Source organism: Colletotrichum abscissum (assembly GCF_030869225.1).
Source record: "Colletotrichum abscissum strain IMI 504890 chromosome Unknown Scaffold_54.1, whole genome shotgun sequence".
NCBI lineage: Eukaryota > Fungi > Ascomycota > Sordariomycetes > Glomerellales > Glomerellaceae > Colletotrichum > Colletotrichum abscissum.
In genome coordinates this window covers 278,791-305,512 of record NW_026850476.1, presented here as the reverse complement: position 1 = coordinate 305,512, position 26,722 = coordinate 278,791, and the positions used below count along the sequence as shown (strand labels likewise).

At 51.7% G+C, this 26,722-nt stretch overlaps 12 protein-coding genes across 12 annotated transcripts; 7 read left to right on the top strand and 5 right to left on the bottom strand.

The window, feature by feature from the left end:
- Positions 1-126: 126 nt before the first annotated feature.
- CABS01_14500 (choline dehydrogenase) lies at positions 127-499 on the bottom strand (the record flags this gene model as incomplete). Its single annotated transcript, XM_060547839.1, has 2 exons — positions 127-167; positions 322-499. The coding sequence occupies 2 exons, from the start codon at positions 497-499 to the stop codon at positions 127-129; spliced, it is 219 nt and encodes a 72-aa protein (XP_060393348.1).
- Positions 500-1,253: 754 nt separating this feature from the next.
- CABS01_14499 (major facilitator superfamily transporter) lies at positions 1,254-3,089 on the bottom strand (the record flags this gene model as incomplete). Its single annotated transcript, XM_060547838.1, has 1 exon — positions 1,254-3,089. The coding sequence occupies one exon, from the start codon at positions 3,087-3,089 to the stop codon at positions 1,254-1,256; it is 1,836 nt and encodes a 611-aa protein (XP_060393347.1).
- A 2,634-nt stretch (positions 3,090-5,723) lies between these two features.
- On the bottom strand, positions 5,724-7,532 carry CABS01_14498 (amino acid permease; the record flags this gene model as incomplete). The annotated part of the gene is made up of 2 exons (XM_060547837.1): positions 5,724-6,987; positions 7,117-7,532. 2 exons carry the CDS (start codon positions 7,530-7,532, stop codon positions 5,724-5,726), a joined length of 1,680 nt encoding a protein of 559 aa, XP_060393346.1.
- A 667-nt stretch (positions 7,533-8,199) lies between these two features.
- Positions 8,200-9,746, top strand: CABS01_14497 (uncharacterized protein; the record flags this gene model as incomplete). The annotated part of the gene is made up of 5 exons (XM_060547836.1): positions 8,200-8,442; positions 8,871-8,930; positions 9,099-9,298; positions 9,423-9,453; positions 9,594-9,746. The coding sequence occupies 5 exons, from the start codon at positions 8,200-8,202 to the stop codon at positions 9,744-9,746; spliced, it is 687 nt and encodes a 228-aa protein (XP_060393345.1).
- Positions 9,747-10,191: 445 nt separating this feature from the next.
- CABS01_14496 (choline dehydrogenase) lies at positions 10,192-12,018 on the bottom strand (the record flags this gene model as incomplete). The annotated part of the gene is made up of 1 exon (XM_060547835.1): positions 10,192-12,018. The coding sequence occupies one exon, from the start codon at positions 12,016-12,018 to the stop codon at positions 10,192-10,194; it is 1,827 nt and encodes a 608-aa protein (XP_060393344.1).
- Positions 12,019-13,012: 994 nt separating this feature from the next.
- CABS01_14494 (uncharacterized protein) lies at positions 13,013-14,134 on the top strand (the record flags this gene model as incomplete). Its single annotated transcript, XM_060547833.1, has 1 exon — positions 13,013-14,134. A coding segment is annotated over one exon (1,122 nt), but the record flags the coding sequence as incomplete, so codon positions are not given.
- CABS01_14495 (uncharacterized protein) lies at positions 13,064-13,725 on the bottom strand (the record flags this gene model as incomplete). Its single annotated transcript, XM_060547834.1, has 3 exons — positions 13,064-13,198; positions 13,318-13,500; positions 13,663-13,725. The coding sequence occupies 3 exons, from the start codon at positions 13,723-13,725 to the stop codon at positions 13,064-13,066; spliced, it is 381 nt and encodes a 126-aa protein (XP_060393343.1).
- An 825-nt stretch (positions 14,135-14,959) lies between the features above and the next one.
- On the top strand, positions 14,960-16,053 carry CABS01_14493 (zinc-binding dehydrogenase; the record flags this gene model as incomplete). The annotated part of the gene is made up of 2 exons (XM_060547832.1): positions 14,960-15,721; positions 15,778-16,053. 2 exons carry the CDS (start codon positions 14,960-14,962, stop codon positions 16,051-16,053), a joined length of 1,038 nt encoding a protein of 345 aa, XP_060393341.1.
- Positions 16,054-17,506: 1,453 nt separating this feature from the next.
- Positions 17,507-19,616, top strand: CABS01_14492 (uncharacterized protein; the record flags this gene model as incomplete). The annotated part of the gene is made up of 6 exons (XM_060547831.1): positions 17,507-17,784; positions 17,840-18,204; positions 18,265-18,371; positions 18,425-18,776; positions 18,836-19,156; positions 19,216-19,616. The coding sequence occupies 6 exons, from the start codon at positions 17,507-17,509 to the stop codon at positions 19,614-19,616; spliced, it is 1,824 nt and encodes a 607-aa protein (XP_060393340.1).
- Positions 19,617-20,346: 730 nt separating this feature from the next.
- Positions 20,347-21,909, top strand: CABS01_14491 (glycosyltransferase family 2; the record flags this gene model as incomplete). Its single annotated transcript, XM_060547830.1, has 1 exon — positions 20,347-21,909. One exon carries the CDS (start codon positions 20,347-20,349, stop codon positions 21,907-21,909), a length of 1,563 nt encoding a protein of 520 aa, XP_060393339.1.
- A 1,268-nt stretch (positions 21,910-23,177) lies between these two features.
- On the top strand, positions 23,178-23,798 carry CABS01_14490 (uncharacterized protein; the record flags this gene model as incomplete). The annotated part of the gene is made up of 2 exons (XM_060547829.1): positions 23,178-23,536; positions 23,597-23,798. The coding sequence occupies 2 exons, from the start codon at positions 23,178-23,180 to the stop codon at positions 23,796-23,798; spliced, it is 561 nt and encodes a 186-aa protein (XP_060393338.1).
- Positions 23,799-24,991: 1,193 nt separating this feature from the next.
- Positions 24,992-26,476, top strand: CABS01_14489 (TRI11; the record flags this gene model as incomplete). The annotated part of the gene is made up of 3 exons (XM_060547828.1): positions 24,992-25,420; positions 25,484-26,133; positions 26,218-26,476. The coding sequence occupies 3 exons, from the start codon at positions 24,992-24,994 to the stop codon at positions 26,474-26,476; spliced, it is 1,338 nt and encodes a 445-aa protein (XP_060393337.1).
- Positions 26,477-26,722: the final 246 nt, after the last annotated feature.

Sequence of the window (26,722 nt, the reverse complement as noted above, 5' to 3'; positions counted from 1 at the left end):
ACTGTCACGAGTTATGGCACGCAGCAATGGGCATACGGAGTGTGGTAAAAGTGGCTTAACATATTAAAGTAGAAATAGACAAAAGGAAAAGGTCTATATACACGATGTCTGAGATAGACACGTGATTCAGCACGTGACGGGCACTTCGTGAGATGCGGTTACTATCCCTGTTACGTGACAAGAAGGCACCTGGGACGAGGACGCTGTCTTCATCCTTGTCGAAAGGCCCGGTCTCAATGACTAGGACTTTGACTATTTCACATGCATTAGGTGGAGAATTCACGCCTGAGGTAGATGAACTATGGCACGGTCTCTACTTACTGCTTGGGTCTTCGGTCAGCCGATCGGCAACGGTAAGGCCCGAGACGCCTCCGCCGGCAATGACGAAGTCATAGTCAGTCGCGGCAACCGCATCTCGCGAGGCAATTGTGGCGTAGCGAGGGACCTGTAGTGCTAGTGAAGATGAGCTGAACGCCAGCAGTGCCAAAATGGCCTTCATGGGTGTTGTGAGAACACTAGGCATCTGGACTACCAGACTCAGACGAGGTTGAACGGGTTTCTTGAGGAGTTGAGGGGACAACAGCAGAGAGAAGCCGATGAAGAAGGAACGCGCCAAAGACTCTCTTTAAAGACGAGCTTCTCGTCAACGAGAATGGCAACGATCTCGCCATTGTCGCGATGCAGAAGCCCTGTACGTGCATATGCCAGTAAGCTGAAGTCTAAACGATGTTGCATTGGAGTAAGTCAAGCCGGGAAAAGTCGCAGGAACGCCAATCGGAATGTGCTGCATGAGCTAGTTTCTGAGAACGATGGGGATGCTTAGGCCTAGAAGAGCGCGTGTTTGCTTTGTTTTGTAGAGGTAACGAATTGAAGTCGATCCTCAAATGACTATGAAGGGAATGACTGCATTCAAGTCGGGTTGTTCCGTGCGGGGAAGGGCTCAAAGTGCGGTATCAATGGAGGCTGGCACAGACGCAAGTAAGCAGTTGCTACGTCAAGCCAGTCTTGGCATAGTCTTCGTGATAGAGGAGTGGCCGTTATGGTTAAGCGCAGACGTAACCATCATCGTAAAGGTTGATTGTGAATTGGGAAGAATATTAAATTACGACTAAATCTTTCTGTGAATGGTATCTCTAACCACGATCTCTAAATGAAGACTCGACCCATCGTGCCTCGTACAGGGTTTCGGATACCCATGAATCAATTACGTGAAATCATTACATCAGCAGTCTTGGTACATCCAAACTCGATCCTTAAATCTTGCTAGGCAGGTTGTCATTGTTCTCCGCAGGGCGGATCTGAACGTCGTCAACCGCAAGAGTTTGCTGGTCGTTCAACTTGGGGTTCCTCAGGAGGAAGGCGAATGCGATAAGAGGGACCGTCAAGCAGATACCGGTAATGGTAAGAAGACGCTGAACGTGCTGGTACGAGTCGATAATGGCCGCGCGCTCGGGGGTTCCAACGGGGTACTCGGCGATGGCAACAAAAGGCTGAGCGTAGGTTACGGTAGCCAGAGAGTCATTGCCAAAGGGTGCAAGGTTCTCTTGAAGGACGGAGGGCAGAACCTGAGTCCAAATAGCGCCAGATACTGTGTTGCCGAAGGCAGATCCAATGTTATAAGTGGCGAGGTAGAGACCGGTCATGATTGCAAGGTGCTCGTGCTTCAGAGTGGTCTGGAGCGAGGCTTGCGCAGGATAGGGGAACATGCCACCTGCAATACCGAGAAGGACCTGGGCACCGATGACACCGCTTTGTCCGGCGGAGGTAGGAGAACCACGATAGTGGATCAACAGACCGAAAGCGACCATGAAGAGCATGGTACCGGCGATGATAAAGTATTTGAGGCGGCGGACCTTGAAGACGATGAAGCCCAGGATAAAGCCGGTGATGACACTGCAGAAGGAGTACAGCGACGTAATCCGGGTAGCGGACGCAATGCTGAAGTCGAAAGCAACGATACAGACGGTGTAGAGGTAGTCTCCCTGCATGTACCAAGCCCAGTTGAGACCCAGTGCAATACCGAGAGGGGCCAGGATACCACGGTCGCGCATCAACTTGAAGGGAACGAGAGGGTGCTTGGCCTTCATCTCCCACACAGCGAAGACCGGGATGCAAAGGATACCGATGACGAGGGGGGCAATGACGTGAGCCTCGCGCCACGTTGTCGAGAAGCCACCGGCAATGGTGAGAGGAACCAAAATTAGGGCGAAGATGGCGATAACCAGGATGATACCGATGACATCGAGCTGCCAGAACAGCTCAATGAGGAACTTCTTGGGGCCGAGCATGCGGAAAGGAGACGAGTAAGAGTCGAGCAGTCCCTGCTTCCTAGCGCGGCGGCCGACAATGGACAGGCTGATGATGAGGGGGAGGGCACAGACAGGGTAAATGATACACCACATGCCGATACCCCACTGCCAGGTGCTTTCGCCGAGAACCAGGGCGGAGATATTACCGCTGACCCAGGTGTTGATGATGAAAGGAAGCGCAGGAATGTAACTGAACAGCAGACGGGCGCGGGTGGAGGTAATATCGGCGATGATGACCTCGACAAGCAGCATGATCATGGTGTAGCCAACCTGGTAGATAACGGCGCCGGCGGCGAAGGCCTTAACCTCAGTAGCACATGCCTCGACAATGGTACCGACGACGTAGAAGATGACGGAGACGCAGATGAGTTCGACACGACCAAAGACATCGGCAATCTTGGCGGATGTGGGCTGAGCAGCAGCGGCGATGACGGAGCGAAGGACGTTAACGGTAGCCAGAAGGGAGTGCGTGGCGTAGCTGCTCGTGGCGGTGGGTTGGTAGGCGTAGCGAAGGGTTCCATCGAGACCATAGGCATAGGCGACCAAAAAGACGCCGAAGAAGATGAAGTAGCGGTCGGTAGTGGTGATGGCGGCAGAGAGGGCCTCGATTCTCGCAACACCAGGCGACTTCTCGCCGTAGATGTTGTTGGACTCATACGTGGGAGGAGGAGGGCTGTTTTGGGATAGAGGAGCATTCTTCTCTGCGGAGGTGAGATCGGCTGTGGGCGAGACGATATCCGAAGGAGACTCAGTCTCCTTCTTACGACCAAAGAGACCCATCTTGAGTGACTACGATACCCAGATGAGATGGATGATGAGAGGGCCTGGGATGAAAGTTAGTACGAGAACAGAGAGTTTTCGCGAAAGAGTTGTAGTTGAGATGAAGTTGAACTTCGCAAGATCCCCGGATGAAGTCGGCGAAACTCCACTTCCGCGCCGGCAACCTTGAGGGACCTGACGGAAGCTGACGTTGAAGGACGGCGGCACTTACTCGGGAAGGAGTCGGGGCTCCGGTGACGTCTTGCGGTCTGTGGCAGGAGCTGCGACACACCGAAGGTCAATGCGCCGAAGTGAGCGTTGACCGAGAAGGTGAGAGATTCGGGGCCTAGGTGAAGGTCGCGTCTCTGGTTTTCGAGTCTGCTCAATTGCACAGAGCGCACTGCGCAACTATTTGTTTACAAGCAAGAAGAGCAACGAGACAAGGTCAAACTGATGACCTGACCGGGGATGTAGTGGATTAAAGAGGGAGAAAATTCAGAGAGAGGATCCGCCTGCAGGGACGACAGGGAAGACGAGGTGGTGAGGTTACATCCAGGACCCTTTTTAACTTTCCAGACATGGCGAAGAGAGCTTTATCAGTGTCTCTCAGGCTCGCAGACAGCCTGCACGCTGCCCAATCAAGGCCGCTCCATCCATCTTTGCCCATCGGAGCCATTTCGGTGGGCAGCCAGAGACTGGCACGACTGGGAACCTACGGGGAGGGGGCGAACCACTGAGCCAGTCGATCCAGCCTGACGCAGCTTGCGCTAGCCGTGATGATTTTTTCGCATCTTGTTAGTTATTGGACTAGCGCCGCTTCGATCCCTGGCCCCGGGTCTTCAAGCCTCGGAGTTGAAGTCCTTGAATGTGTCCAACACTCCAGGTTGGTGGCGTGAAACTTGGTGGTGTCGGGATCAAGGACTCAAGCCATCAGAGAATTTTTTATCAGATCCATCTTATCTGATTTAGCGTGCGCCTTTCGCACCACAAACCGCTGCGATCGATACCGCAAACGGTAACGTCCTCCAAGCCGTCGTGGCGCATTCCATGATCCGCCCACCCATTCCTCGGCACGAAAGTTGCCAAGACAGAGAGTTTGAGTTGGTCTTTCTCTTTTGTCTCATTCTCACTCATCATCTCTTCTTCACTTGTGAAAAAGTACCGCCGCCAGAGAGAGGGCGTCAGCAGAACATCTGCTTGACTCGATCAGGCTACCCGCAGCCACCACCAACGACCTCGGCGCACTTCTGTTGCAAGAAATCTTCTAACCACAGTCTCCCAGCCCATCTGACGGCTACAGCGTTGCTACCTCGTTGTGCGCACTATTTTGACGAGCAATTATTGCAACAAGCGTTAGGATCCTATTCCCAGTCTCCTACCTTGTAAAGGACCACAAATTCAACCCAGTTCACCTCAAAAGTCGCCCACAAAGACAACCCACGAATCCACGACCCTGTGTCTCTAATTCCGGCCCCCACTCTGTGACCAATCTCCGCATGCTCCCGGCTGGCTCAGGAACGGGGTGGCCAAGTGATCAGAACATCGGTTGACCCGGTCGCTTTTGACTAATGGATTGCTTTGCACCCGCGCGAGCCACGAGGCCGCCTTTGCGCCTGTCAGCACCACCGAAAAAGGGTTCCCGCCAAAGAAAGGACGGCAGCGACCTCGGCGACTAGAGGTGGTTGGATCCTCCATGTGGGCAAAATCGGCTCATGCTCACGTTCAGAGTCTAGGTCTCTTGAGCTCTTCAGAAAATACACCCGCCGTACGACCCTCTGTCATCGCTTCACTTGATTTTCTGTTGCGGAACGCTGTTCACAAACCATTGATAATCCTGTTAGTCCGGAACTTCTCGGCAACCAGGCTAGGGGGCCAGGACTCAGGATACCTACTCCAAGCTTCCCCCACAAGACGGCTGCGAACATGTCGGCCGGTGGGCAGAGCTGAGATATGATCGCGCATGCCACCAACACTACAAAAACGCCACAAATGATGCGTCTGACTGCCGTCTTTCCACTAGGCTACCGGTACTAGTCAGCGGCACTAACAGAAGTGCCGTCTGCATCAGTGCATCATGGTCTCTGCAAAATACCTCGTTGTCAAGTACCTTTTAGGCTTTTCCCTGGAATTCTACCTACGGCACTAACTAAGGATCTAATCTCTTCTCGAGGCAGGAGGGTCAAGAGACACATGGAAAAGACTATGCAAAACAAGAGGGTCGGCGGGATTTTGCAGTAGCGTCGGAGCTGGGGTTCCAGGCGGCGCCCGAGCTCCCCGGCCACCGATCTGTGGATATTGACCAGAGTGTCGGGTGCGCCAGGAATCTGGCTATTGATCAAAGATTTTCACTCGTGAAAAACTAGTTGCTCACCGCTGGGTCTGGGGACACGGGAGTTTATGTTTCCACCGGTCTGGAACCTAAGACGGAGTTCTCCAAAGATCGGGGCTTTAGGAAGTAGTCGTTTACCGCGGCAAGTTTCTGGTCTAGATCCAACTCCCACCTTAGTCACCTCCTTTCAGCCCAACTCTCACGAGAATTTGTCGCCGAAGGAAGTGCTAGCAGCGACGAAGAAGATCAAGTGATCCATGCTTACTACGTGTACTGTGTGTACAGTCGAACGCCCTGCCACATCGCCGAAAATTGTGTGCCGCGCTTCACGCGATCCAAAACCAAATCCGTTCCAACCAGTTGCGAGGCTTCACCACCGGCCACGTCGGCTCAAGCCGATCAATCTCCGCCTTGCCCGACCAGATATCCATCTCGGAAATTTTCACAAACTTGGTCTTCTTGACAAACTTGTAGCCGAAGAACAGTGACAAGAAGATTGGAATGTCGATGTACGGCGGCAAAAACGTCTTGGCACTGAACCGCCCTGGGAAAAACGCATCAAACCCGTTGAAGAACGCAACGACGAGACAGAAAACAATAGCAAAGTACGCAAGAAACGGCTGCATCGGGGCCTTGTACGGCAACGTATCGCGATCGATACCATTATGTCGCAGGCACTGGTAGAACCGTAGATAGGTGTAGCACACGCTAGCCCACACAATCAGCGTGCTCACGGCGCTGAGGTTGCTGATCCAGAAAAACACCTCGGCGGCGCGATTGTTCACGTTGAGGTAGACCAAGCACCCCAGCGCCGATGTAGCAGCGACGCAGGCGTACGGTACGCCGAAGCGCTCCCACTTAAGGATCGCGGGCGCCTTGCCGTCGAGTGCAGCAGCGTAGAGGACCCGCGTGGAGGCGTAGAAGAAGCTGTTGCCGGCGCTCCATGCGCTGCTGAGGATCACACCGTTGATGATGGAGGGCAGCGTTCCGATGCCGGCGTTGCTGATAGCGATGACAAAGGGGCTCTGCGCGGCGCCGGGACTGCTGCTGCTGATTGCGTTGAGCAGGTTAGGGTCCTCTGAAGAGACGCACAGCCCGACGAGGAAGATGGCGAGGACATAGAATATTGCGATGCGCCAGAAAACGCGGCGAATTGCCTTTGGAATATTGCGGCGCGGGTTCTCAGTCTCGCCGGACGCGACGACGACCATCTCGCTGCCGCCATAAGAGAATGTAGCCTGAATGAAGACTTTCCAGAAGGCAAGGAAACGGCCAAGGGCGCCGGGGCGGAGATACTCGTTCATCGGGCCGGGGTCGTGCCAGTAGCGGAAGCCGATGGCGTCTCCACTGGGTCCGCCACCCACGGTGATGATGAACATTAGGATGATGAGGCCGACGATTGTGGTGAGTTTGATGGCGCCGAAGAAAAACTCTGCTTCACCGTATATGCGGACCGGGAGGCAGTTTACGAGGACCATTGCTGCAAAGAAGATGGTGATGAGGGCGGCTTGCGGTATGGCGTGGTCCCAATAGTCAAGGATGACCACCGAGACGGTAACTTCGATCGGAACGCCGATGGCGAATTGGTACCTGTCTTACGATGAGCGCCCGCTCATTCCAATAGTCTTGGAGCTGGAACTTGGATTCCCGGTGTCTCAACAAGCATAGTTATCTGTCCATCTCCGCGCCCCGCGAAGTCTTCAGGAATGAGTCGCTTACCAGTAGTTCCATCCCAAAGTGAACCCCAACGCGGGATCAACGAACCGCGCAGCAAATATTGGCACAGCACCCAGAATAGGTAGCCATGCAGCCATCTCACCGAGGCAGTTGATCACGCAGTACAGGTTGAACCCGGTCACCGCATAGCAGATGAAGGCGGACAACGGCCCAGCCAGCGACAGAACTTGGCCGCTGCCGACGAAAAGCCCCGTTCCGATGGCTCCCGACAGAGCCAGGAATTGAACATGCCGCGACTTCAGTTTCCGGTCAAGTGTTCCGATGTGCTGTAGCTCTTGTTGTTGTTTGAGGTCCGCTACCGTTGCGCTTCTTGTTGTCGTTGCTAGCTCGATGTCGCTGTGCGCGGGGTCTCCTGCTCTCTCTGGCCTCTCTTCTAGCTTCTCTCTGGTAGTCTCCATCGGTTCTGTGCGTCTCTGGCAATGGGAAACGTATCCTAAAGCTTGCAGAGGCGTAAATGATTGGGCTTCTCAACTTGAAGCGGCATCCGACAACATAAGATCTGTTTCTTTAAAAGACAAACAGGATACACTCAAGCGGGCGCACTAAACAGCAAGGAACAATTTAAGTAGTAGCAACAAGCGTAACATGATTTCCGTTTATCGCCTACCCCGTTTCCCCAATCGTCTCTCTCCTACCTCTATGGATCACGCGTTTGGCTTGCAGATCTCTGCATTCTGATCCTGCACAAGCGCAATTGAAAGTGCGGGGTTGATAAGAAACCACCTCTCGATGGGCAAACAACGCCAGAAGAAGACAGGATGAGAGTGACGGTCATACTGAAAGAGCACAACGGTACAAACATCCAGCTGTCGTGTAGTCATCAGAGCATCTACAGTCGCGGAGATCATTAGCTTGTAAGACCCCATCAAGTTTCATCCCAATGTAACGATCCCACGAGACCTGGATTCAGCAAGGCCAGGCACTTTCGACATGATACTCCTTTGTACTTTAGCTGTATATGGGTCCATGATCCAAACTATTTTATCACTTGCGCACATCTATGCATATAAATATATATATATCGAGGGCGACCCCGAGTGGAAGTACTATCCCTCGGCCATTGTGATGCCAGCGTCCGTCCTCGACCAGACGTTCAAGGTCGTCAAGGAGAACTTCTATCACCTCTTCAAGGTGCATGTGTTCTACCAGACGCCCAAGACCGCGCCCAAGCACAGGGTGAAAGAAACCTTGGAAAAGACTAAGGGCCTTGTCAAGCTCTTCGACCGCTTCAAGGCTGAGCGCCACAAGCCCGAGACCGCGTGGAACATTATACTCATGTCTTACACCACGAACAATCGCCGACTCAACGTACAATATAGTCAATTACCAGTACATGATATTCCGATTTAATCTTTCTAGCTTCTGATCATGTCCTGAATCATGCGCTGCCTTTCTTATACACTCAGTCACATTGCATAGAACCGTGCTCATAGTAAGTAAGGTCACAAGCTTAGACGCCGGGCGAGGTTTTGGTGCATCGAACCGTCAAGGGTTCCAAAATGTACCACCGACCACAACGAGATCAATCCCACCCTGCTTTGGGTCCCTTGGATTCTCGAGTATAACAACATCGAGGAGAGCAGAATTATCACTACATCTTCAGTGAAGGCCCGGAGAGCTTCTTTACTCCAGCAGACAGGTTCTCTCACGACTCGCCTGGATGTTTTACCTAGACTTTCACCTACCTAATCTATTCACTCGGCAAGGTGACTCCACTTGCATTCTCAAGGTCGTAGACGCTCTCAATGAAGCTCGTCTGGAGACGACTTGTATGGAAGCCACTTCCCTGGAACTTCGTAAGTACGGGTGGTATTGAGAACCAAGAATGGATGTTCTCACTGAGACCATCTCGAATACACCTCCCGGGCCCAGCTAGGAATTATTGGAGCTGATAGTCCCCCTGACATCGAGTCGGTGAGATAATGTGAATTTCCTTAACAAACTTCCATCTGACCTCTTATCAGGAGAATTGTTCCAACTTTGGCTTGCAGTGCCAGGTCATTGGACGTCTCTGGCGTTTGGGCCAGAAGGGGGAGGTGTCCTGGAAAATCCTCCAAACCCAGTCTACTTTTGACCCCTGGCTTGAGACCAAGAACATGAGGGCGTACGTGAGCACCGTCGAGGCGGAGGCTGCTATCGATGCTCGCATCACTACATCTATTAGGTGATATAATATGAATTTCCTTGACGAATTTCCATCTGACCTCTTACCAGGGCCCTACCCTTACCAGAAATTCTTTGTCGTCAACACCAGCGAAAACGCTGTACTGAGACAAGATGGGCCATAGGCTTTTCAACGCCAACGCCAGCGCCGGTGCCGTGAGATGAGCCTCCATTTCCTTTCTTCCTTTGAGTTCCTTTTTATCAGCACCTCCATTCCCCTCACGTCTCATCACATCAGCTCGGGGAAATAGGCCACACCACCATAAAAACATCCGAAGCTAACAATAGATGAATAGAACGAAGAGAGCGACGAAGCTCTCGGCGACAGTCAGCTTTCAGATGACTCTTGCACCCAAGGCGACTGCGAATTTTGCGAGCTGGCTGACGAAACTGTCACTACGATCGACTCTGATCTCTATATGACTTTGCACTCCGTCAACCAACATTGAAAACATTGGTCGTCGTGAAAAGGTGCAAATGGTCAAGGAAGCTATTGCAGAGAACCAGACTCGTGTGCATTTTCTCAAGTACGAGATGGAATACCTCAAGAGAAACCAATCGGAAATCGAGTGCAGAGAGTCCGACTGCAGGGCTATTCAACAGTTCATCGAACACATGGAAAATCACTGAGACATGTCACCGAGCTCTTACCTGGCTACCGACTAGGCAACCTTGCATGGGCAGCGTGACCGCGCTATTCAACATTGGGTACCTTACAGATGGATAGAAGGAATGACTCGGAATTGGTGATTATGAATGGCCAGTGATCTGGCTTGGAAATAAGGAGAAGCGGTATGCTGCATTACGCAATTAGGGCCACCGGAGGATACCACAGGAGCCTAGTTACCTAGTAACCATAGCCAATTTGACACATTACCAATGAATGTGATTTGTTCAACGACCAATAATTATGTCCTCCGCAATCTTCTCTGCCAAAGCATACACAGCAGACTGAGGGTGTCCCGGCAGAGCAAATGGAAAAGCGCTCGCATCAGCGACTCTCAGCCTCTGGACACCAAACACACGCCCGCGGCTGTCTACCACCGCTTTGCCCGATGTGACATCTTCCTCTTTTCCCATGGCAACAGTGGACACAGGATGCCACACTTGCCCCACGTTAGCCCTCACATACTCCAGTATCTGTTCGTCTGTCTGCACTGAATCTCCTGGGAGCAGCTCAGAGCCAGTCTTGAATCCGGGAGTATTGGCGAATGGTGAGGCCCAAGCCGTACGTAGCCGCTTGACGGCCGTGACAGCCAGTTCTACATCGGCGGAGTCAGATAACCAATTCAAGTTGATGACCGGCTTCGCGTCAATAGAAGCTGACGATATAATGACGTTGCCGCGTGAGAAGACGAGAGGGAGGTAGGCAGCAAGAGTCCCGCTAGTCTGTCCTGGCCCAGTTGAGAAGGACCCCACGATAAAGGAAAGCTGAGGCCAGTCAGAAGGAACCGAAGCAAGCTTGTCACGAGTTGTTTGCGTGAGATTGGCGAGAGTAGAGTTCGGAAGCCGCTCGTGCGCCAAAAAGCCTGCAGCGGAACTGTAGGGACCGGTGCCAGATTTGAGATACTCTTCGACGAAGCCTGGGTTGAGGGCTGGATCATTGGTAAGAGATTGTGCAGAAGGCGTGCTGACGGGGTACGCGACGAAAATCTGGATTGGATCTTGCAAGTTCTGTCCCACGCCGGGGACGTCGGCGATGACCGGGATCGAGAGGGCCTCCAGTCTTTCGCGAGGACCAATTCCAGAGACCTGGAGAAGTTGCGGAGAGTGAAACGTGCCAGCGGTGAGGATGACTTCTTCATTAGCAGACAGGGTGTACTCGACCCCTTGGGAGTTGACGCTCACACCCACAGCCTTGGTGCCATCGAACAGGATCTTAGTTGCCAGAGTGTGAGTGTACACAGTGATTTCAGTGTCCTTGATAGCCTGTCGTAGAAAGCTGCTCTCGCTCGTAGATCGCTGCGTCTTTTCCGGCTCGATCGTCGAAGGCACCCACGCGCCGTATCCCGCGAGCGTGCCACTGCTGGATCCCTTAGGGCTGATACTCAGTCCGAGGCTCAGAACCACTTGAGCAAGCCACGTAAGCGTCGGGTCGACCCAGTTATTCCAAGAAACCTGCAACGGGCCTCCCTGCTTATCGTAGTCGCTAGGATCGAACCTCACAGTCGCATTCGTGTTCTGCCTCTTCTCCTCGTTCGGCGGCGTGAGGTCGACAGAGCGCTTGAAAAACCTGAGCATGTTCTCCCATCGAAACGTCTCATCGCCAACTGTCTCGGCCCAGAGGTCATAGGATCCCTTTGTTCCGCGGATATACGACATGGTGTTGATCGCAGAAGAGCCTCCAAGCGTTTTTCCCTGCGCATAGTGCACCCGTCGGCCTCCGGCGCCTGCGATCGGTTCCGAAACCAGGGACCAGTCCATCAGGGGCTGCGGTGTGAACTCTGGCGATGGATCGATGAAGGCAATGCCGGTCAGCGAGAGGAGGGGCACGACGCTGTTGTTGCCATTTTCGACCTCGTAGAAACCGCCGGCCTCGACCACAGCGACGGAGGCCGATGTTGCGGCGAGGCGCGACGCGATAGTTAGGCCGGCGGTGCCGCCGCCGATGACGATGTAATCGTAGCTTGTATTGCGGCCGGGGTACCCAAAGGCCGAGGAAAAGAGGCGGTCTTGCGCCGCCGCGAGGCTCACAAGCGACAAGATGAAAGTCCGCAGCATTATGTTGTGAAGGGTGGGTTTGTCGCTTGATACTTCAATCGATGAGCGCGTTTTGCTCGAAGAATCTTGAAGGAGTGAGCCGAGCTGAACTCCCTGGGGAAGTCCATGATGAAGGTCAATGACTTGAGTCTATACTTATGTATACCCTCCGAATCGCATCATCGTACGTGGGAATCCATCATGGATTGAGTCGTCGGAACGCGGGTCATATGCGCCACTACTGTGGAATCAGGCTAGCATGCTTAAAGACCCCTGAAGATGGGCTATACGGGCGTCGTGAGGTTGGTTCAGAAGTGCTGTAAGGTCGGCTCGGATTCTGTTGTTGGATTTAGCCAGCTGTCAGATTCGATAGTCTTTGGTCCCCTAGCAAGACGTCAGCACAGCGTAGGATTTCCTCTCGGGCATGGTGACAGATTGGGGGATGAATACTGGAGGGATTTAAGGGGAAAACGGGCCGTCGCTTAGTGGATGGGATACGTTACATTGTGCGCTGACAGATCCCACACCATGCTGTTTCTTGACTACTGCTCACTATGGTGCCGGTATGTCAAGCTACAGAATATGGTCTGACAAGCCAAGGCCACGAGTTGATGGTTGTGTATCTATGGTAAGTTGAGGGAAGCCATTTCCGTCGTTGAGAAACTAAAGGGATTCTCGAATCCGCAGGAAGGCAGTAAGGGGTTGGATTGAAAGACAGAAACAAGAACATAAAATAGGAAGATTATTCTCACAAAGCAAGAACCAAAAGCTGATTGCTGCCGACCACAATGGACGTGACTGACCTTGTACAACCTTACCTTTTCAGCCAATCGTTCATTGAGCTACTTTTGTAGGTTGGCCATTCCTTGGCCTAAGGCTTTTTTGCCCAGTGGGAGGCACAGCAACTACTTACTAAGTAAAGTACTTTAGATAAGCTGCATCTCACCTGCACCTCGTAATCTCACCATGCCAGGCTTCCTTATCATGTTCAGTCAAACTGTATTCAACCATATCGATATCATCACTTTCAGAACGCGAACCTCTTCCGTGGCGGACGGAAGCGGACCTAAGACCTCCTCAAAGTCAAATCGGCCGTGATAAGGCTGTAGCTGGGTCCATGGAGCCACTCGCCAGTGGTATTATTCCGGAACTCCGAGGTACCCGGAATGACCGGCCGGAGCGAGACGGGGAGCACGATGGCCTGGCGGCGCGAGGAAATTCGAACCGTCGAGATCATGACCATATTCCGATGGCACCGAGAGAGCATATGCAGCCGGAGAGGATGAGCACCCCTGTATACTTGGTGCTTTTCTCACTAACAGTAATATGCCTCGCCATGGCAAAAGTCGCCTTGGATGCTTTTCTTCCCCCAATCAACTGGTGGATCCCATTCCCATCTCTAGGGTCTGCCTTGGGCGGTAGGGGATCCAAGTCGTCTGTAGCCCAGTCGTCGTCATCTTCAGAGTCCTGGTTCAGAGGAGCCACCGAGACCGCTGCCATTATCTTCAAAACCATCATAGTGATCCTTGGTGGCAAGTACATAATCACCAACGGATCTCAATGTCTCGTCGACTTTTTCCCGGCAGAATCTGGTCCGCGATCTCTCTTGGAAAACGGCACTCTCCGACAAACCCTTACGCTTATGAGCTATTTCATCCTCCCCACCGCAACGTCGGCTACGGTCTCCTCAGTTGTCCCAAACGGCTTCTGCAATCCAAAGGCCAACATTCTACGCTGGTGGCCGCCTCGAACACGAGGTGACATCAGAGCAATATTGGAGGGATGGAGCGGCCTCGCAGGTCTTCACTTGAAAACGGGCGGCAGCATGACGCAGATGTCCAAGTGGAGATGGAGTTTTGGGAGAGCTTTCATGTGGTTGTTAGGGGTTGGCACATGGACGACGGTTGAGATTTACTTCGGTCCATGCCAATATTATCTTCTGGCTTGGCGATTCTGGTTTTCGATAGTGTCGGTTTCTTTAGTTTCGTGGTTTCTTGGCAACGCTGAGAAGTTGATTGTGACGAAATGGTCTTCCGTGGGACTACTGCATGTGGAGTTAGCAGTGTATCTGGCAGTCTTCCACTTGATCAGGCACGCAGACTTGGATGGTTTCTGCTCAAAAGCGGATTGTTGGTAGAGTAAGAGGTCTCGAAGAGATATCATGACGCTTACAATGCGATCGAGATGATGAAATGAACGCGATAGACAGGAAACTAAAGAGTGCGTGCAAATGACCTGTTTTAGGGAGCTAGATATGACTAAGTATTCAGAGTCCAACCTCCCCAGTATAGGAGCTCATTTATAGTAGCCTTGTTTTGATTTCTTATCCTATCTAACAAATCAACAATACAAAAAAACCTCCAAGCACTACACCTTGGAATATAAATGCGCTAACGAGCTGCCAGAACTCGGTAGAGATGCGACGTAAGAGGTCAGGGTATGATCTTAGAGTGCTGACATGACATGTCAGCCAGCCAAGTACCCAGACGAATCACAGTCGGCTCCAATTCGCAGACTTCATCATCGGTCAGCTGGTTTGCGAATAGCCTCATTCATCTCGAAGACCAGTCTGTGGCGATTTGCCATGGATTGTCATTATCGCCGTTGTCGTACGATAGTTTTTGTGATGATTAAGCAACAGCACGTCATATTTACTGCACCTTACTCGCGTGTAACTGTCCAAAGCATCGTAGTCGAGAAAAGGCGGGGTGAGGCGTGGAACGCGCGGGGTTGGCTCTCTTTATCGGCGTTAATATCCTTACAAATCACAGCTCACATACCTCGGCACAACTTTCTGCCCACAACTACGTCAATGCAGCTTTAATTGAAAGACTATTTCTTGAAGTCCGGTCTCCTAGTTATCAGACACTAATTACTGGCCTTTGGACCATCCTCAAGCTCACAATCCAAGACCACTCACCAGACTTCATCTAAGAAGCTCCTCCAACCCACATCATTCACCATGACCCAAAACAAGACCCTCATTTTTAAGAAGATCCCCACCGGTCTCCCGGTAGCAGGGGAGCACCTCACCATCGAGGACCGCCCTATTGACCTTAACGATGCTCCCGAGGGCGGCCTGGTCATCGAGGTTCTCTATGCCTCCTTCGACCCCTACCAGCGTGGCCGCATGCGCGACGCCGGCAAAAAATCATACTCCCCCGCCTTCGAGCTCGACGGGCCCGTCACCAACAGCACAATCGGCAAGGTTCTCAAGAGCAACAGCTCCGACTTTGCGGAGGGCGACCTCGTCTACTCCCACACTCCCATCGCTCAGTACGCCCGCGTCACACCTCAGATCCTGCAGCAAGGCCGCAAGGTGCAGAACCTCCACAACCTGGACCTTGGGCTCTTCCTTGGACCTCTCGGAATGCCTGGTCTGACCGCCTGGTCCGGCCTGCACAAGATTGGACAGCCGAAGAAGGGCGAGACCATCTTTGTTAGCTCCGCTGCGGGTGCTGTCGGCCAGCTCGTCGGTCAGATTGCCAAGCGGGAGGGACTTACCGTGATCGGTTCCGTCGGTTCAGATGAGAAGCTTGACTTCATCACCAAGGAGCTTGGCTTCGATGCCGGATTCAACTACAAGAAGGAGAAGCCCGCCGAGGCTCTTCCCAAGTTGGCCCCCAATGGAATAGACATTTACTTTGAGAACGTCGGCGGAGATCACCTCGAGGCTGCCCTCACCAGCATGAACACCGAAGGTCGCATTGCTGTCTGCGGCATGGTAAGTGAACAAGAGTTCGGTATTCGAGCTTGAACAGGACGCTAATGCGTGGACAGATCTCAAACTACAACACCCCTGCCGATCAACAAAAGGGCATCAACGGCTTGATGCAGCTCGTTACCAAGCAGATCACCCTCCAAGGTTTCCTCGTGGGTAACCCCAAATTTGGGCCCGCCCACTTCAAGGATCACCAGGAGAACTTGCAGAAGTGGCTGTCTGAGGGAAGCGTCAAGTCCAAGCTGGCGGTTACTGAGGGCATCGACAACGCTGCTGATGGTTTGATCGGCATGCTTACCGGAAAGAACTTCGGAAAGGCTATTCTCAAGCTTTAATAGACCATGTCGTAACGTTTAAATGAAAATGAGAAGTTATGACTGATAATATCTCTCGTGCAAAATTTGGTTCCATTGCTAGCTGAGTCGTTTCAAATAATGGCGGCTACGCAACTCAGGTTATGCCGCAGAAGGAGTTCTTACTCCACCCGCTCTTCTTTGCTTCCCGAGTGCAAGTCTAGGCCGGCTCACTGCAAACTGTGGGATTGAAAGTCTCGTCCATCACGAGCGGAGATTCGATATTAGTCTGTTTTCGAAAGCTGAGATTGAGTACTGTTTTTGGCTCATACTTGACGTGAGACACGAAGTTGCTGGAGAGTCGAAATGAGTTCGGCTCCCCAAGACCGGGTTGTCTAAATACGACATTCATTGCCGCTCGAACAAGGTTTTTCCGTTTCTCGCAGATCATGCCGTGTATGTCTACCCTCGGAAACAAAGCCGCCCAAGTACTTTGGCTCAAGGCTCGCCAAATTCGAGGTTCCGCAGCTGCTGACATGGAAGTGGAGAGACTCAAGAACCCCGTGGGTATCAAATAGTCCAACATCAACCGACTAGCGATTTAAGCTTAAAACTTGGCCAACGTCATTTCCGCAAGCGAACCCTTGCCCGCCGAGAAACACCAAGCGACGACCAAGACAACACCAAGACTAAAAAAGGGTCTTACTCTTCCCATAACCTTTCAGCTTGCTGCAATTAATTTTTGTCCAGGTCAAAGGAAGAAAAGTTTTGGGCCGCCCAGCCTCGGCTTACTCTATTGGGCAACCCGTGCGGGAGGATGTTGGCTCTTCGGGCTCGGCGATGATTTTCGCGATCCACTGCCGGAAGTCAGCTGGCTATCGACTGATATCATGAAGACATGTTCTCTAGTATTCGAGTCATTTCACCTATTGTACTTCAGAGATTGACCAGAGCTCGTCGTTGTCGAAGAGCTTAACTATCTTCACAGGCCTGTCTAGATCTGCATCTGCCTCTACGAAGGATGGCGAAAAAGGAGAAAAGGAAACGTCAAAATTCGCAATCATTGAAACGAAAGTAGCATTGTGAAAGAGATTTGGCCAGCCAACCGACGACATGGCATCGGGCCGTTTCCTGCAGTTGGCTAGAGAATTCAACCAACGGCGCTTAACCACCAATACCCAAGACATTCACCCGGGGAAAGATGTGGGTAGCGCTGTTCCAAGACGCAAAGTCTCCATATCGATGTCTCTTGTTCGTCTGTCAGCTTTCCCAACTCTCAATATGACCTCAGCCAAGTCACCCTTTACCAAATACCGTCTCATCGGTGGCCAACGATGTTGGTCAAGACGCTAAGCCGTGAGTCAGAAGTGAGCAAGTACAAAGCTGGACGCACATCCTGCAGCCACGCTTTCCCCAAGACCTTCAAGCTTCGATTGATCGTCCACCACTACATGCAATTTTCAACTTGTCGACTTGGGTCGGTATCGGAATAAACATGGCCGAGCACAGTACGGCTGTTGAGCCCAATATGACCGAGAAACAGGAAAAGCGCGAACAACCCAGCGACAGCGGCAGCCGAACGCCGTCATCGGTCGACAGCAGCCGTGCCGTCGACCAGAAATCAAAGTCGCCTGGAGGCTTGATGGGATTCTTCGCCAAGATGGGCGATCTGCCAGAGTGGGGGTTCCGCGGGAAACGTCTCGAGGGCAAGCTGCTCAACTGGAGTATTGGATTCATCGCGTCTTGCGGTTTCTTGATGTTTGGTTATGATCAGTACGTGTCTTTCGCTCCAACCTTTAGGAAACCAGGTTCTAATACTAGTATCCAGAGGTGTCCTTAGCTCGCTTCTGACTCTCGATGACTTTCAGAGGAGCATTACCTTGATGACGCCCCTGGACCAGTCAAACACTCTTTGCTGGCTCGACTACCCCGAAAATACCCAGCGAGACTACAGCCAGTGCACCGGTGACCCAAACACGCAAGCTGCAGCCGTGGCCGTCTATCAGATTGGGTGCTTCCTGGGGGCTTTCCTGATCCTCTTCTACGGAGAGACCTGGGGTCGCAAGTCGTCCACGTTTTGGGGTAGTGCAATCATGATCTTTGGCACAATTCTGCAGGCTGGAGCGCATGAATACGGACTGTTTTCGGCTGGAAGAATCATCGGAGGGGTTGGAAATGGAATGGTCACATCAAGTAAGACCACTCGCAGTCCTTTCTCTTGTCTACTAAGGTCATGACCTAACCAAAGTGCAGCTATCCCAACGTGGCAATCGGAATGCGCTCGACCTCATCAGCGCGGATTCCTCATCACGCTCTCTGGCGCTCTCATTTCTGGTGGTATCATGATTGCATACTGGGTGGTAAGTTCTTTTGCCCCACAACTGTCTCATTTACGCAGACTAATGTTGCAAAGGATTACGGATTCTACTTCCTCGAAGGCACCGTCCGCTGGCGGTTCCCCGTAGCTTTCCAGTCATTCTTCACGATCATCGTCATGATTGGACTCCTCTACCTTCCAGACTCGCCCCGGTGGCTAGCCATGAAGGGCCGTATGGAAGAAGCTCGTGAAGTGACGTCTCGCCTTCTTGGTAAACCTATTGATGACGAGGAAGTCACCCTCGAAGTCAAAGCCATTCAGGACGCCCTCGAGGTTCAGAGCCAAGGTGGGGGTTTCAAGTACAAAGAGCTCCTAACAAACGGCCCTTCGCAAAACTTGAGGAGGACTCTGCTCGGCATTGCCGCACAATTCTTCCAGCAGATCTGCGGTAGGTCCAGTCGGGACAACTGCCCGTTATTAGACTTTTTGACTAACACGTTCTCACAGGTATCAATCTGATTACTTACTATGCTGGCTTTTTGTTCGAGAATTCTCTTGGCTTCGGTCCCGAACTTTCTCGACTTCTCGCCGCTCTCAATGGCACCGAGTATTTCCTAGCTTCACTGGTTGCTTTACCACTAATTGAGAGAACTGGTCGACGCAAGCTGATGCTTTTCGGCGCATTCGGCATGATGGCATCAATGGCGATCCTGGCCGGCACTGTCTCAACGGGCACAGTTGCAGACAACGGAGCCCCTAATCTTGAGACTCGCTATGGTGTCACCGCAACAGTCTTCCTCTTTGTCTTCAACTCATTCTTCGCTATCGGTAAGCCCCTCTCACCACTACCAAGACCTCTTTATGATATCACACTAATGTTCAAGCAGGCTGGCTTGGAATGACTTGGCTCTATCCTGCCGAGATCACCAACCTCCGAATCCGCATCCAAGCCAACGCCCTTTCCACCTGCTCCAATTGGCTTTCCAATTTCCTGATTGTCATGATCACACCCCCTGCTTTTGCCAACTTGGGCTATCGGACATATGTGATGTTTGCGGTCTTCAACGCCGCCATCATCCCCTGCGTGTACTTCTTCTTCCCTGAACCCAAGGGACGGAGCTTGGAGGAGCTTGATGTTATCTTCGCCAGCGCGCACGCCGACAAAGTCAACCCTGTCAAACGCGCCAGAGAGATGCGTCACGTTGAGGGGAGAGAGCTTGAGAACGAGTTGGAAAAGTATTTTGGCTCAAGTGAGATGGTAGAGGATGCTCGTCCCATGATGCACTAAGAATCTAAGATTAGCGAGAGTCATTGTATATAGGCTCTTGAGAGTACTACGTTTCACTTCCATTATTCGCACCTGAGATACCGACTTTGCTAATAATGTTCAATTAACCATTCCCATATGACGTAGGGAAGAATTTGACATGCTCAATGACAAATGAAACGACTTCGCCTTGAGCTTCCAGTCTTACATGAGAGATCCGCAGCTTAGATAAAACCTTGCTTCCATGAAGCGCATGGGGGTGCTGTTCTTTTGCCCGTTCCTAAGTATCAATGTAGTCCAATAATAGTCTTGATGTTCCAGACTTCAACGCCTTCGAAGCCTTGGCGAGACAATAGCCTTGTCTCTGAAACAACTCGCAACAAGGCTATCGTCTTTGAGAACAGTGAACAGCCCTCGGTTTTACAGGCCTGTTTTCTTTGCCAATTCATTTGCACCTTGACAAAGGTTATTGTTTTGTTTCCATTGAATCCGATGTAAGCATTGCCTTGGCGTTTCTTTCGTAGAGAACGAAGGATTATCGGTCACCAACAAAGACTGGATGTGAAGGTGTGTGTCATTGTTTCCAATGTCTAGCAACGCAATAGACTTGTTCAGTCTCTGTCATATCGTGCTAATTGTATCATATAACTAGGCTTAACGTCGTTGATCTAAGACATTCGGAGTTGTAAGTTGTCAATACATCCTCCAGCATCCTCATCTCACTTGTTCGATATCAACAGTACGACTCAAAATGTCTTATACTGACGACTACACGGACAGTTCTGACACAGAAGGTTCTGTATCATCAGTTCACTCGATACAGCATGCTTCTGGCGGCCAAGTCCGTCCTGCAACCCAAAACAACCCCAGTTCACTTCTGACTACGATACTAGGATTCCCTCGAAATAACCCGAAACAGTTCATCTTCTTCATTCTCACCATATTGCTATCTTGGAAGCTAGAGATCTACAGCAAATTAGCAACCCCGTTTTATGACTACACTGCAGGGGACTGGGCCACGATTTTCCAGTACACCTTCGTCCTTCGCTACACTCGCCTATTCTGCAACATCTGGGGAAGCTGGCGATACGAGCCATCCCCCGTTCAGGCCTGGCCAAAATGGACCAATAGAGACGTCACAGTGGTTCTCCCCACGATTGATCCAGGTAACGTAAAGTTTGTAAAATGCATCATCTCCGTACTCGAGAACAGACCAGCAGCCATTCTCATCGTCACCGTCGGCGCCAAGATGCGCCGTCGCTGCGAGAAAGTCGCCAGGCGCTACAAGAAACAATACCCTTCCACGAGAATCGGTGTGAGTGCCATCCTCCACCCCTCGAAGCGACGTCAGGTGGCTCACGCCGTACCGCACGTCGATACCGAATTCACGATCCTCGCCGACGACCACGTTTACTGGCCCAGCACTGAGTTCATACCCTCGGTCCTTGCGCCCTTTGAGGACAATAACATGGGCGTGGTGGCGACATACAAGCGCGTGCTTCGCACGACACCTGGTAAGTGGTCCGTCATCTCTATTGTCAACCTCATCGGATGTTTCTACCTCCTTCGCCATAACTGGGAGCTACGCGCCTCCAATGCCATCGACGGAGGCGTCTTTGTCGTCTCTGGCCGCACCGCCGCCTACCGAACCAAGCTCCTCAAGTCAATGGGTTTCATGGACAGATTCTGCAGGGAGCGTTTTTTCTTTGGTCTTTTTGGCGGTAAAGGTCTCGGCCCCGACGACGATAACTTTCTCACCCGCGAAGCGTACCGACACGGTTGGAAAGTCAAGTTCCAGCAGACCGAAGACAGCGTGGTCGAGACGTCGCTGGGCGACGAGAATGCCGTCAAGTTCCGGGGCCAGCTAGTTCGCTGGGCTAGGACGACGTTCCGAAGTAACCCGTGCATGTTGAGGCGTGTCAGCGACGTTTACACCTGGAGAATGCCATACACCTACGTGGCGGTATACGCAGCGGCGCTCTTCAACTTTGCTTTGTTCTGGGATGCAACTCTCTTCGTGTCTCTGTATCTTTCATGGCATACCAGGGGTGTTTTCACGAGCGAGATGGGTCTGCTTGCGCTTTGGGTCCTGTGGACCAAGACTATCAAGCTCTGGCCACACATCCTTCGCCACCCTTCCGATATCCCCTTGATACCATGCCAGATTCTCTTTGCTTACGCTCACTCTCTAATCAAAGTTTGGGCGCTCTTTACGTTCTGGGATTGTGCCTGGCTGGGCAGGAACTTGGACGCTGTCGACGCGGAGTCCAAGGAGTTGAGAAAGGAACTGGATAAGCACTTTACCTTTGCATAAGGTGACTGGTAGACTCTCCGCGCTGGGCAAGAATATTCACTGATTTTTTGGGGCGTTTTGGTTAACTTTCTTCTTCTATTGTTGGGTTCTCTGCTCAAGTAAGTCAGTCAGGTGAGGTTAGGGGAGTTTGGATTCATCCTGGGATACCCAGTTGCAAGATTTACGTATCATTCAATCGAATTAAGTTTATTTCATTGATTTACCAGCATGCCGATCTTCAGTGACATGTTCAGTACTGTAATTCCTCTTGTAATCCACTCTGTTTAGCAGCGCAAGGATACCTATACACGACAAACCCAGGCTTCGCAAACATTCGACTAGGCAGCAACACCGTCCATGCAAATTGAGTAATCGAACTCACGCATCTAGCGCTCATTTGCTTTCGTTGAATCTAAGGTAGATTTCATTACTTGACACGTGTCTTAAACTAAGAGTTGCTTGCAAAGAGTTGTTACACGATGAAAGTACTTTTTTTTGAAGCTGCAAGACAGAAACACCACGGTGTCTACATTGCAAAAGGCCACGTCGCATCGAATTAACCAAGCTGATAGATCCTCTTCTTATTTGTGGACGGAGGCCACTATTGTATTAAAACTGTCTTCTCCAACCTGTGACTCACAAAGAATCTAAAGAATCCAAAGAATCCAATTTCGTCGATAACAAGGTACCTCTGGCGCTTAACACATACGCCCGTGGCTAGTAAAAACCTCATACTAGCGCAGGTCGAAGTCATCACCAAACTCCCTTCGAACCAGCAGGCATAGCACTCAAGTCTGCCTGACTTCTTGACGCAGCCACAATCTGTGTCCTGGGTAAAGCGCGACTACTTCCTACTGACCTCTCCTCCAATTGGCCTGTTTTGGCAGGACGGCATACTAAAGCACGTTAGTTTGCCTATGAAGGATTTGGACCCATGCAGATCGGCAGTCCAGGCTCCCATCCTCCCCAATTTAGGATCCCGGGATGTTTTTCAGCCCTGTGGCTTGAAGCTTTTTTGGACGATGGACCTATGAGATCTTCTTGTACCACCCCAGAATTCCTATTCCAGGCCGTTGGTTGTGTGTGGCTTTGCACTTGGCTTGATACGTGCATGTAACATCTCTCTTGTCACTCCAAATGAGGACAGGTTTTAGGCAACACCTTAAGGATCTGATCTTAATATAAGTCTACTCGTATACCCAAGAATCCAATCCTCAAATTTTATCTTCATCCCGTGAAACGATCAAAGCAACCAACAACAACCAAACACATACATCACCAAAGCCAAGATGTCCTCAGCAGCCAGAATCGTCACCCTCCGGCGTCTCGAGATAATTGCCTTCCCACCAGCCTTGATCCTCCTCATCGCCCACGGGATAGCATCCGAGCGAGCCTTCCCGGCCTTGGGTCTCCTCCCACTCGCCGCCTCGGCCCTCCTTGGCCTCTTTGTCCTCAACCGCGATGCCGTCGCCGCTCTCGGCTCACCGATCCAAGCCCTCTCCGAATCCAATATCTTCTGGGCCGACTGCCTCCTCGCGGTCTTCCACCTCTCGTTCCTGATCCCGAGTTGGATTCTCCTGACGGATCCGTGGCATGAGCCACTTATTGTGCTGGGAACGTATTGCACTGTATTCATGATGTTTGACTTGTGAGTATTCTTCTTGTCTCGGAGTTGACCGAGCTTCTCAAGGCTGACAATTTTCTTTAGGGGCGTCCATTTGTACATTGTCCTACCGCAGGCTCTTCATTTTCTCGTCAGTCGCAGCTGCGAATGTCCTCACTGCCGAAGTGTCTCCAAGACGGGCTTCTTCTCGTCTACCGTTTCCGAGTATACACCACTTAGCGATGGCGATGAGCCAGAAATGGAAGCTCGGGATCTTGAGGAGGGTAGCGGGTCTCGGCGCCTTTGAGGGGTTCACAAAACAAGACACAGGATATACCTTGAGCGTATCTTTCATTGTGGGAGATGTAACCTTAGCTCGAGTTTCATTGGCAGACCTGAGCAGACGTATTGCAGCCTGGCGGGATGTTAGATTTACACCTCATCCTACACTCTATAGATGTAGAGATCGGTTTAAGATTTCCCCTTTCCTCAAAATAGTCGGCTACATATATAGGCAGCAGCACTGGGCTCTGATTAGCTTTGTTGGACTTCACTTCATTCTCGGTGCCAATCGAGTCGGGTGACGTAAAGTATCTGGTTACCAAGTATTTCCGCTGCCTGTCAATCCAGAGAGAATTCAAGCCTCCGCAGCTAGAATTGTGTTGTAATGAACAAGAAGTCAACTGCCCATTTCTTTTCTCGAGCATATGATTGGATATCTTATTTCGACAAATCCAAGTCGGGGATGACTTGATTAGTGATATTGGCGTAGTATGCAGTATTCCAGAGTAGTACTTTCAACTCAAATATTGGGTCCCTAACAGCAGATTGGACAATCATGGCAAGGTTCAAACTTTGAATGATATCCCGTTTTCTTACGTGCTCACTTTATGCTTTCATCGAGACCAGACACTGAGGGGAAGATTACTTCATCACAGGTTGTCTTGATCCTCCTCTCTTTTTTAGGCAAAGTTTCGGCGGAACAGTGAGCGAGAACGATAGCGAAAAAAAGTCAAAAGCTGAGAAGGGATGCCTTGAAAAGCACTCTAATCCTCCACTCGCATTCTCATCTTCCGCGACGTTCTAGGATAACATGATTGTGTGAGCCCAATCTCTATCATCTACCCAAACTCCATTTGCCTCCTCCAGTCAGTTCTGTACATGAAGAGCTCTGCACATTTTATAATGATGCTATCCACAGACCTCACGAACCATGTTGGAATGGGTTATGCTGCCATAGGTTTAATTCTAATCCTCATTACCTATGTAAGCACTGTCTTCAAATAACAGACAGCGGATAGATGCCTATCCATTCAGTAAAGCCTCTATCCTACGATAATATTGCAAGAAATGCTGTGCTGTCTTCATTCAGTGCCCAGCAACTAATTCATCCAGACAATCCACACAGCCTTCATCAATCCCCTCCGACACATCCCAGGCCCATGGCATACTCTCCTCACCCACCTACCTCTCAAATACCACGTCCTCACTGGCCGCCGGATGTACTATGTCCACGCGCTGCACGCCAGCCACGGCCCTATTGTTCGCATCTCTCCCCACGAAGTAGCCGTCGCAGACCCAGCTGGCTTTACCGCAATCCACCGCATCGGAGGCGGCTTCCTCAAGGCGCCGTGGTACGAGGAGTCTAACTCGCCTGACGGGGGCGAGCCGAGTATTTTTGCGATGCGTGATCCGAGGAAACATGCTATCCGCAGGAGACTACTCGGCAGGGTCTTTACGAAGGCTTCACTCAGGAAAGAGTGGGAGGGCGTCGTTAGAGAGAAGGTGAATGCAGCGGTAGGCAAGATACGTGCAGAGGCTGAGGGGGGTGGGTGCTCGGATGTCTTGAAGTGGTTCACCATGATGGCGACTGATGTCGTGGCTCATTTGTGCTTCGGGGAGTCTTTCAATATGCTCGAACTGGGCGAGGTATGATGTTACTCAATTCCCTCCTACGTTTTGCTGGCCAGTACACTAACGACAAGATGGAAGAAAAATGACTACATGAAGATGCTGGAGCTTATATCGGTCCAAAACATCACGCGTTATGAGCTGCCCTGGCTGCACTTCATCCGCTCTCGTGTGCCACTCCTCAAATTCTCGACAGATCTCGTCGACGCACAAGCCGTCCTTGACAGCTACGGTAATCGCGCGCTTGAGAGCCTCCGCCAGAACAGCGATCGCAACAGGACTCTGTTCGCGACCTTGCTGAATGCTCTCGACGCAGACGACACCAGCAGCAAAGAAGAAAAAGAGAAGGGCGGCAATGCGAAGGTAACGGAAGAAATGGTGCAGAGAGAAAGCCGGAGTATGATCATTGGCGGCTCGGACACAACTTCCATCACGCTGGCGTACCTAGTTTGGGCGGTCATAAAGCGACCTGAGTTGAAGGTCAAATTGGAAGATGAGGTCGCGGGGTTGACCCTCGATTTCGACGATCATGGGCTTGACAAGCTTCCGCTGCTCAACGCCGTGATTGACGAGACGTTAAGGCTATACGGCGCTGTCCCGGGACAACTGTCGAGGTCGGTGCCGGCGGGCGGCGCCACGCTTGGGGGCTACTTTGTCCCCGGCGGCGTGACGGTGGAGACGCAGGCGTACACGCTTCACCGGGGTCCGGAGGTGTGGCCGGATCCCCTACGGTAAGGCTTTCACTGATTACTTTACGAATGTGGTGTTGCGACGTAATGGCGTCGAAAAGAAGCAACCAGCTGACGTGACAGAAGCTTCGACGAGACACGATTCATGGACCAAACCAAACTCACGCCGAACCAGAAACTTCTCTTCTCGCCATGGGGCGCGGGCTCGCGGATCTGCCTGGGCGTAGAGCTCGCGAGAATGGAACTTAGACTAGGTGTGGCCGTGCTCTTTCGGGAGTGCAGGGGTCTGAAGATGGCGCGCGGGATGACGGATGAGATGATGGAGATGGAGAACTTCTTCATGATCAGCCCTGTCGGGCACAAGTGCGAGGTCACTCTGCCCTGATCTGATGCGCCGGTGATTAGAAAGAAAGAACCAGTGTGTGGTTTGTGGTTGCGTACGCAGTAGTCTGGTTCGGGGTTTCCGGATCGCGCAATTCGAGGCGGTCATTGAGAAGTGGGCAGAATTTTGGAGTATTTGACTTACGGCGGTTGCGATCTTAGAATGCCATACCCGGATCGGTTGCCGCGACGCGGCGTTTGGCAGGTTTCCCACCGTTTGGTAGATCTTGAAGATGTTGATCAATTTGGA